General features: G+C 37.6%; 1 protein-coding gene across 2 annotated transcripts; it reads right to left on the minus strand.

The window, feature by feature from the left end:
* Window positions 1-5,618: 5,618 nt before the first annotated feature.
* On the minus strand, window positions 5,619-7,851 carry LOC122009181 (AT-hook motif nuclear-localized protein 19-like). 2 transcript variants are annotated; one of them, XM_042565341.1, is made up of 2 exons: window positions 7,800-7,851; window positions 5,619-7,672 (listed from the first exon to the last, which is right to left on the minus strand). In XM_042565341.1, exon 2 carries the CDS (start codon window positions 7,479-7,481, stop codon window positions 6,729-6,731), a length of 753 nt encoding a protein of 250 aa, XP_042421275.1. In that variant the 5' UTR covers window positions 7,482-7,672; window positions 7,800-7,851; the 3' UTR covers window positions 5,619-6,728. The 2 variants fall into 2 exon arrangements, with proteins under 2 accessions (XP_042421275.1, XP_042421205.1); XM_042565271.1 differs by having other exon boundaries at window positions 5,619-7,711.
* Window positions 7,852-11,052: the final 3,201 nt, after the last annotated feature.

Consider the following 11,052-nt stretch of genomic DNA (forward strand, 5'->3'; position numbering starts at 1 on the left):
ATATCTGGGCCACTCGTCCCGAGCACTTTCTGGTTTATCTTAACAGCCTATGAAAAATTTTCATAGAACCACACCGCTTATTTCAAATTTAATGTTACCTGGTTCAATAGAAAGGGAATCCTTCTTTGTATGTATGCCCCATAAGGTCCTTGTGAGTAAAGCTTGATTCCAACAATTAATAAGGATTTTATCTTTAGGCAGCATAAATTTCTTCAAAGCAACTAAAGATTTCTTTGACCGCAATAAGAAGACTCTGCAAAGTCTTAAAGGAGTTTAAGTTAAAAGACTTAATATTCTTCTCGATGGCAAAATTTAAGACGGTCATGAAGGAAATTAATATTTTTTTGAAAATTTTGGCTAAGTGAGCTTAAAATCTATTTATGTACCATTTCGAGAAGGAGCCATTATATGTTGAATTTGGATTTTCGGGGTTATGATGTAGTGGTAGAATATTCAGATTGTCAATCAAGTATCCGTGGTTCGAATATCCAATTATGACGAATTTGTATAAATTTTTCCTTCAAATAGGGCGCGTAATCAAATGATGCTGAACTTCTTGGCCGCCCCTGATTTATCTTGGTGGTCGGTGAAAAAATTTTATGGGACCCGATTGATTATCCCAAGACGAATCAATGAGGCTAACTGGATTTATTATTATATGTTGAATTTAATATTTCAATTTTGGCCGACGTGTTAATTAATAATGCATGGATAAACCATTCTTGAAAAATCTGATAAAGTGATATAATTAATATCTTAATTGTGAGATTGTGTGTCATTGAATGCGAATTGTAGCTGTGGAATCCATTGATTCATTACCGTTTATATTGATGGACTATTAATGAGTTTTGGATCTAAGGTTTAAGGGATGTAGTCCTGGAACTCTGCTAATCCATCAGAGAGAGACTCAAGAATAGACTGTCATAACTCTAGTGGAAAACCTCATCTGCTGCGTCTTCTGTTTCGAATTGAAATTGAGACTATGATGATGTCTTTGGATAAATTTATGGGTTTACACAATTACTGTTTTCTGCAATTGTATGCTGTCAATTTAGACAATAACGTGATTCTGTATTTAGAATTGTTTTGTTTAATTTAATAGCATCAACTAAAATGATTCAGAGAGTTCCTGTCATCATAAGGAGTTAGTTTGTAAACTGAGGAGAGTTTTATAATTAGTTGTAACGTAACAAACATGGCTACTTAGTGAAAGTTTTAAGGCACCTAAGGAAAAAGTGATGCTTAATCATACTTATTTATACAAGTATCTACTTTGTCCTTAATTTATTTTAGTCCTAATCCAGCTATGATCAGGATGGGGTAGGCCCATAGTTTGCAAGTATTGCAGCATCGGTTTGGGATTATAATTAAATCGGTCAAAATTGGATGATAGAATCGTTCAATCCTATTAAAAATTTTTAAAATTTAATTTAGTATTTAATAAGATGATAAATTGATTAATAAAAACTAAATCAATTTGTTATTCTATTAAATTATATGTAGAATATATCAAATCAAATTAATAATAATAGTAGGTTGATAATATATATAATAAATAAATATAATATATTTATAATTTTTAAAATTTTAAATAAATTTATATATATTTTAATGAGATAATTCGATTAGGGTTAGAGGAAGACTATTTAAACTACTTTATGAATTGAAATAATTAATAAAAATTTTAATTTAAAACCTAGAGTTTTTAATTCATAATTCTCGTTCCTTTTGTTTTTTATTCACAGTGTCGATCCTTAACTGATACAGAAGGGCCTAAAGATTATTATTATTATTTTTATCATTTTTTATTTTTTTGTAATTTTAATTTTTGATATTTTAGGTATTTTTGATATTTTTTTTTTTTGGTATTTTTAGATTTTTGAGTCCATTTATATATTTTAGAATTATGAGTTTTTTTTCCTTGCCGTTAGGATTTCTTTCCTTTCTTTGTAAGATAAGAATTGAGATCTATATGTTAGAATTTCTTTCCTTTCTTTATAAGATGAAAATTGAGATCTATATGTTAAATTTTGAGGTCTTAGGATTGATCTATATAGACATGTATTTAGTTGTTTGAGGGATTATTTTTGAATATTAAATAAAATTTCTTTTTTGGGAGAAACTTGAGAACGGCTGTTTTTCTCTTCTTGTGTTCTTTTCAATTTCCACTTCTCATTAGCCTATAGGATAATTACTATCCTGCCCCACGTCACTAATTGTGCTGATGTTGCGGTGCTCCCTCACTTGCGTCGCTGCTCCCCCTCACTCCCACTTGCACATCCTTGTCGCCATTGCCACTGCCGCCAACCGCCAGTCAATGCTTTCTTATCATAAATGGTAAGAGAACAACCTCCAAAAACTAGTCTCTTCTTCTCGGAGATAGTCTCTTCTTCCGTGAGATACTAGACCAACAAGTTCACATGTCCCCTTCACAAGCCACCAGCGTTGCCTCCTCTGTCGCTGTTATCCAACAACGAGGAGGGTTGTCCGTGGTTCCGCCAATGTAGATGTTGTTTGTCGAAGGAGAATCGTTTGCAATGTAAGATCGTGCCGATGCTACCAATTTTATACAATTCCAACGATTCTAACGATTCTATTTCAATTATATTGGTGTAATTGTCCTCGGGTCATGGTTGACCAGTTTGACTACGCTCGAGTTGGCCCGAGCTTGAGTTTTGATGTTTGACAATGTATGAGAGAGGAGTTAAGTAGATTAAGAGAGGACCGAATACTTGATTGCGAAAGCCCTAACGGGAGGTTAGGCAAGGGAAATCCTAATTGGAGGTTAGGCAAGGAAATACCTAACTAGAGGTTAAGCAAGGGTCAGAAGTTTACTGAGTGACTAGTCTTAATTGGAGGTTAAGCAAGGGATGTCCTAACTAAAGGTTAGGCAAGGGAAGTCCAGTGAGAAGGTTGGCAAGATGAAAATCTAAGTAGGTCAAGAAGAATTGGATACTTGGTGAGAAAAATCTAAGTAGGTAAAAGATTGATCGAACACTTGGTGATCGAAAGTCCAACGAGAAGTTGAAGGAAAGTCCAATTGGGTCAAGGAGGACCAACCACTTGGTGAAGAAGCCTTGGCAAGTCAAGGGTGACCGGATGTTAGGCAACAAGAAGTCCTAATAGGTTACGGATGACTAAATGTTGGGTAGAGGAAGTCTTGGTAGGTTGAGGTCAATCAAATATCAGGCAAGACATAATTTTAATCATCAAAAGACTGAAATTAGGGTTAGCAATCGATTGATGATTTATTGACAAACCCTAAACCTAAAATTATGGGTTTGTTGCTTGAATCGATTGAAGCAATCAATCAAGCAAGTTCCAATCAATTAGTGCAATCGATTGAAGGTTTCTCGTGAGCGAATAGAAGCTTGCTGAATCAATTAAGGCAATCGATTCAATAGGTTAATCGATTAAGGCAATCAATTGGCTCTGTTTTTTGAAGAGAAAAAAAGTTGTTGAATTGATTGACTTAATTGATTCATCAACTTCAATCAATTGACCCAATCAATTGAAATGTTTTTCGCAAGAACATAAGGCTTTTGAATCGATTGAGTTAATCGATTATAAGTTATCAATCGATTGATATGACTCACCAATTGATTGGACGGATAAAAAAAAGTTGTTTTGCATGTTTTAAATGGTTAATCTTATATGACAATCGATTAGGGTAAGGACAATAGATTGGAAGATATTTTCTAGCATGGGAGAAATCCAAGAAAAGAGGGTTTCACGATATTTTTGACGAGCCAATTCTTGAGAAATTAGAAGTGAAGTGCTGCTGCTACATTTCTAACCTATTAAGAAGCATTTCCAATTAATCAAGAGACTTTTCCACGCAACAAGAAAGCACTCAAAGCATGATTCATATAAAGTACTTGTTTGTATTTATTGTATTTACTTTCATTTCTTGTTATATTTCTCATGTTCAAGATTGTACGAGGTTTCTCGTTTTTGGGAAGGAGATTTTGATAGTAAAACTGTGAGTGAGGAGTGGACTTTTAGATTAGTCATTTCAAAAAGATAGATAACAAGTACAATCAAATGTGTTAGCAATTGAGAGTTTTACTTCGAGTTTTCTACTGTCAATTTCAAAGAAGTGAAGCGAGCTATTCATCCCCTTCTAACTCATACATGTCCTAACTGGTTCCACTACAAAATTGGATCCCTAATTGATCTAGATCAAATTTTTTACTTCCGGATCATAATTTTACAAACTATGGCCACTCGACACATCTAAGACAAGTTCTTCGGGTGAGTCAGGCATAGGGAGTATCGATGGTGGTCCGGTTAACGTGTGCTGGGTTGGCTATATATGGGCGGAGTGATTTCGAGTAGGTGGGCAATATAATGAAAGAACTCTAGGCTCTCGACAAGAATCGGCCTGACTTCGGCGAAGATTAGTGATTTTGGTGTGAATCTTTATCGATGATGATCTGTCTTCAAACGTTGAGAATATCAAGAAAAAAATTAGAAGGGAGGCTAAGGCGAACCTTAATGAAACTCCTTCGATGCTCAATTCAGGTCTCGATAATCAAAAAAAAAAAAATAATCGAACAAGATACCCAAAGAAGATGAACAAACAAAGGGTAATAAATATCTTGTTTGCGTACTTCCGCCTGCGAGAGTGGTCACTCTTTTATATGGCGTGGTGTGAGTGGGAAACGACTGGATCAGGCATCCCATGCATATACCGTGTCCGCAGGTCGTGTTTACGCCACATCTGATGCATCCAGCCACATTCTCCCATATCTTGAGGAGATGCATGCCCCATTTAATTTCTGGCCCATGTCCGTGCCTCCAATGAGGCCTCCCTTTGAACTCAACGACACCAGCTAGTTTGGCACAAGTTCTGCCATGAGCTCTATCTTCAATTGGGTTGATCATAGGGGTTTGCGTTGACCAAGTTCTGCATGTTACCGTCCTAGGCTTGCCACGTGATGCTTATTCTTCCCACCACATCAAGTCCGTTTCTTCTAGGGCCATTGAGATCGGAGTCATCTTTGGCTGGCCCTACTCGTCTTTCCTTGGATCTCTTTCTTCTTTGCCCTTACTTTTTCTCATTTGTATGCATCATTTTGTTCTTTCAGTTTCCTTAACCTTTCTCACTCTCTCCTTTCACTTTCCTTCTAGCATCAGTAATGTCATCATCGCTGCCACAGTTGATAATATAGAGGAACAATCGAAGGAATAAAATATAGAAGGGGAAAGACAAACAAGAAATGGAAGTGGAAGGATAGAAAATAATAGAAGATAAAAATAATATATAATTATGCTTGATAGAAAACTGTTATCAATATCTTGGTAAGCATCTTGTTTGTTGTCATTAGAGAAGTGTCAATGTGCAGCTTGACAGAAATTATGCAAATAATTAGTATACTTGATATGATTTATCATAATGATTGACTTAATTCGAGCTAACATATATTTGCCACTGCCATCTATTGATAATTGAATCATGTTTACTCTCTTATTTTGTAAAACAACGTGATAATATTACTTTGCAATTCAAATACTTTGGCGAGTGATTAAACACACATCAAACTAGGAAAATCCAAGGAAAAACCTTATTCTTGAAATTATTCAGTTTAAAGTATTTTCATCAACCAGCCCTAACTCAAAAACATATTTTACTAAGAACGTACTTTCTTGCTGTATGCAATCTAATAATAAGAGAGATGTTTCTTAATACCACACAAGATTACACTACCTCTACAGACATAACTTTAGCAAATATTTACAACATCGTTGTAACAAATGTTTAATACTTGTAGATATCATTTTGTAGTCGGACCAATTCAACGAATCACCAACAAATACTTGGTTAGATGTTGCCCTACACAAGAATATTATGTTGAAATATTGTTTAACTAGTTCATTATATTTGTATCTAACTACATAGGGATTGGGTTCAACACCTAATAATGTATTTTTGTCCAAGTAGATTTTTCACGCAGAGGAATTATCTACACATCCTAGTAGGGTTTCTTGCCTCCTTAGCTTTCTAGGTTATATCTTAAAAAGAGTTTGTCTGTCTCTCTTTAGTATGCTTTATAGACAACACATCCAAACTTCATAAAATATGTCTTTCACCCGTATCATGATCTAAAATATATAAAATTAATACTGAATAAACAAAAAGAGGAGTTCTTAAGAAATATATGCATATACATGGTCAGTGACTGAAGAATTTGCATTTAATGCTGCATGAAGACAATTATCCATTAAACATTTTCTCAATTATATAACATTAGAAGATGATACTAGAAAAATATAAACTCTAAGCAAAATGCATACAAGTACTAGTTACTAACAAAGTTTAAGTTAATTTGTAGAAGACAAATTAAAATAACACATGCTAAATCATTGGTGCATCAACGGCACTGTTCTATTGGTATTTTAGGATTCTGTGCACAATGTAATCTAATCCATGCAATTATATATATCTGACTGAAAGCTCAATAATTGATAATCTAATCCGAAAACATCAAGGTATATATATCATTAAAGTCCCCAAAATATATATATGCTTATGAGAAATAGAAGTCCCATAATTTTTCAAATTAATTGGAGCTTGAGACAGCTACATACACTAGCTAAAGAACTGAATAGATAAGCAGAGATGAAGTGCAAACTTATAAGAAGAGCTTTGAAGTTTAGAGATCATATCTAGAGAGATAAAGAGTTGATAGCCATTAACTGAGGCAGTAGATCGAGCGATGGATTAGCTAGAATGGTGCCCGGGGATGAGCCCATCCGAAGGGCTCCTGCCCCATTTGAGGGCCGCCGCCGCCTCCGTTGTGCGCCAAGTTCGGCGGCAAGTTATATATCGGTAACGCTGATGGATCTGTCAGCCCGCCACCTCCGCCCGGGGGCATCAGCTGTGCCATGTCCCCCGCCACCATGCCGCCACTCTCCTCCCCGTCCTCCAGAGGCAACCTCTCATAGGTGGCGTTGGAGAACGTTGAGGACACCACCATAACCGGCCCCGCCGCCATCAGAGGCCCCACCACGCTGCCGCCCACCACCTGCCCCTGCCCCCCGGCGAGGTACACCGTAAGCCCCGTGGCCCCGGGCGGCGACGGTCCCGGGAGGAAGGTCCCCGTGAGGGAGATGATCTCAAAGCGACCGTGGAGCGCGACGAGGGCCCCAGGCGCGGAGGGCTGACGGACCGTGACGTTGGCGACCGCGCCAGAGCCGCTGAGCACGCAGACGCCGCGCTGCTTGCGGCGCGCGAATTGAGCGAGGGACTCGGCCACGTCGGCCCCGGCGGCGACCTCCATCAGGTGGCTGCGCAGCGCGTTGGGGCTGTCACGGGTCACAAAGATGGGCGGCTTCGGCTTGTTCTTGGACCCCGGAGGGCGGCCTCGAGGGCGGCGATTGGCCGCCACGATCGCTCCCTCCCGCGGTTCGCTGTCGTTGTCTTTGTCGTCCTCGTTGCCGCCGCTGCTGCCGCCGAAGTCGGACTCCTTGGGGCCCATGTTATCCGGCTGCGTGTGATCGTCGGAGACGGATCCTCCGCCCGCAACCGGCCCACTCGGGAGGCCAAGCTGCCCAGCCCACCACGGATTAGTCGCCAGCTTGCTTGTTTCTCCCCCTTCTTCTTGATCCTAGTCCTAGAGATCAGATTTGTTCCCTTCTCTTCCTTGTACTACTCAAAGAAGCTTCATGCCTGCAACCTCCAACCCCAATACCTTGCTTCGATCATGAACTATTTGAACATATATATGCTGGAATTAAATACAACTTTTTCTTAAAAAAAACGAGAACATGCATGTAAGAGATCTAAGGGAGCTTACATATATTCACAAATATTGCTCTTCCAGCCACAGATCAGGGAGAAAGGGAGAGAGTACTCTCTACCGGCCTTTATATATATAAATATATATATATATCCTCGCTCCTTTAATCTGTAAAAGAGAAACCACAAGGAGAATTAATATGTTTAATAATTGAGTTATAACTTTATTTGTTCTTTCTTTTATGTGGGATGCTATTGGCTATTGTCACATATATATAAATATATAATGCCCAGTAGTGATGGGTAGTGGAAAATGAATTCTTTCATTAATTCTGTTTTAAAACTTAGGTATTAATCGATGCAAGTGGGAATAAGAAATTATAAGGGGGAAGACTTGGCGAAACAGATGTTCGTGGTCTACGCAGTAATTGGTGGTCTGGTGAATTGAAAGGGTAGGTGGTGCTCTCTCGTTGCTTCTGAGAGACGCAGGATGTGCATGTGTGTGTGTGTGTGTTAGAATGACAGAAGAGAGAGAGAGAGATAGAGAGAGAGGGAGGTTGTGTGTTGAAAAACATAATTAGGGTTTTTTGTTTTGGGGTTGCGCCTGCGGAGAGGGCAGGTGGAGAGCACGTCCAGTCTTTCTCAAGCATCTGCGACACACCAGCCAATGGAATTTTAACCTGAAAAAGAAACAAGTGTCCGGTCTTTCCCTCTTAGGGAACAAACATAGCTAGGCAGCATATAAAATATATACCTTCCTCCAAAAAATAAAAAAAATATGAGATCGAGATTTTGTTTTATTTTGATCACGAAATATCTTCACATTATATTGACATAGCATAATTCTTCGGTAGACAAAAGAAATTCAAGGTTAATGAATCGATTTGTTACAAGCTCCCCCCTTGAACATGTCGAAGAATAAGGATGTTATTCTTGCCCAATTAGGGGACTCATCAAGTTGAATCGATGTGTTGCCTACGAAGGGGTCTTTATGATGTCTCGATCAAAATAATGGTACCAACAACATGGGGCAAAAGAAGATTTGATTGAAAAGGGCGTGGCTTACATCTATAATGTACAATTAGTGAGATCCCACTCGAATAAAAACATTCTAAGAAGGATGCAGAACATTTAGAATGTATTAGTATTGAGATGATTTTCCACAATGTAAACTAGTTCTATCCCATATGAATGATAACGTAAGAAAAAAAAAAAATACATATATCCAATGAATCAAAGATGAATAAGAAATAAATTCAAATGAATGGTTTAATTAGGAGATTATCAATTATAATCCCTCTTCTTGTAGAAATTATAATGTTAATGTAATTTTCTTAACCCCACTAAAAAAACATAAGATTTTAGCAACAAATCACTAAATGTATTTTTAATGACAAAGTTATGGATTATATACATGATGAAAACAATTTCTCAAAGTTTAATGACTATTGCATAATTAATGAGAGCAGTTGTCTATCAATATATAATGAAAAATGTCATCACTGCTCATGTCATATTTGGCGACAAATCAAATGAAAACCATCATTGAAAGTCAATAAATATAAGTAACAAATGAAAACTAAGCTCGAGTTTTTTATGCACAATTATTCTATACAACATGAGTAATCATTCATTCTTTAAATCTTAGACATTTTATTTTTTTTATAGCTGATCCAATAATGATAAAAAAAAAAGTGCATCTAATTAAAAAATGCACTATCTCTAAGGTCATTCATTTCCTCAACTCCTCTCAAGGGGTTGGAAGTGCAACAACATTGACATCGATCGATCACTAAAGCCCAAGCCATTTGAAATTGATAATCATATTCATTTGATTAAGAGCTGTATTGGAGGTTGACTGCTGGGAACTAACAAGATGCATTAATGCCTGTATTCTCAGTAATCAATCATCTCATCATGATCTCACCCTGAAATTAATGGAACGTAATTAAGTAGCTAATTAGTTGCAGACACATGTGAGAGTACCACTTCTCCTTAATTCTCATCCATCTTTGACTTCACATTAACATAACCTAGAGATCCGAGTCCTCCTCGATAATTATATTAATACTGCACCAAAACTTGTTGCCTCACCAATTAACTCAGGCCCTCAGGGTTAAAGCTAGATAATTTGGCGTTTGTGATGGCGATCTGTGAACCCCACAAGGTCACTAAACCTAAACACCATTTAACTAATCTGTGAGGACCATCTCTTTATCTCTTTAATCAGCATTAATTTAGTTGCCTGTCAGCCAATTGCGAATTACTTTGGCATTAGATGCTCGGTGCTGGCCCAAGGCCGGAAGGTCACACCCACCTCGATGAGTCCAAGTTTGACAAGGCTCAGGTTATCCATTTCATGCATGAAAGGCGTGCCACTGCTCCAACGTGGGATATTATATTGCCCAGCAACGCTGTAGTTTGGAATTTAGTATGCAGGCCACTGCGACAGGATATGTATATCTTATTAGTTGGGGAGCCGTTGTACTTGCAATTTGTGCCCGGGACGTAGTGGACCACGCACCCCTTTCCTCTTCCCTTCAGGAATCTCTTACTACAAGGATGTTGCCATTTGTGCCATATTATATTAATTATTTCTCCATCATGAAAGCGAGGCTCACTGCTTCATTAAAGAATTGAGGCGAATAATAATGATTTACTGCTCTAGTGATGAGCATCGAGCAGGTTATATATGGAGTCTTACTCTTGCTTCTACTTAATTGGTGATGAGGTGTCGACAGTGGAGGAGTGGTCCAGTTACTGTGATTCTCCAGCTCATCATGCATGATATATCAGCCACAGCATGGTCCTCTTGATCCAATTAATGAGCCGAGATGAATTCGACAACTACCTCGTGAACGAACCAGAATGAAAGGCATCCTGGTTCATCTTTTGCCACCAGAATGAAAGGCATCCCCTGAGGTGGTGGAATGGTTAAAATATAAAGTATTATTATATTAAATTATGGGTTTAAAATTTGGTATGTTTCAGCATATCTTTCTTTATACTTTGATCATTATGTTAATGATTAGTAGTTATTCATAATTTATTTTCTTCATATTAGTCTAAAAATAAATTAACTGGGGCGCTGTGTTTAAGTGAATCATCTTTTTACCATATCAATGAAAGGCATCACGATTAATTGTCTTTGAGCCTCATTGGCTATGGATGGATACAATTAATGATGAAATGATAATCAGTGCTATACTATATAAAAATTCCCCCATGTGATTTTTTTTTAAAACTCTTCAGTTGATTGCTTTACCCACATCAGTTGATTACTTTACTTCAAATTCAACTAAATCACCATT

The sequence above is a fragment of the Zingiber officinale genome, chromosome 1B (assembly GCF_018446385.1).
Source record: "Zingiber officinale cultivar Zhangliang chromosome 1B, Zo_v1.1, whole genome shotgun sequence".
Taxonomy (NCBI): Eukaryota; Viridiplantae; Streptophyta; class Magnoliopsida; order Zingiberales; family Zingiberaceae; genus Zingiber; species Zingiber officinale.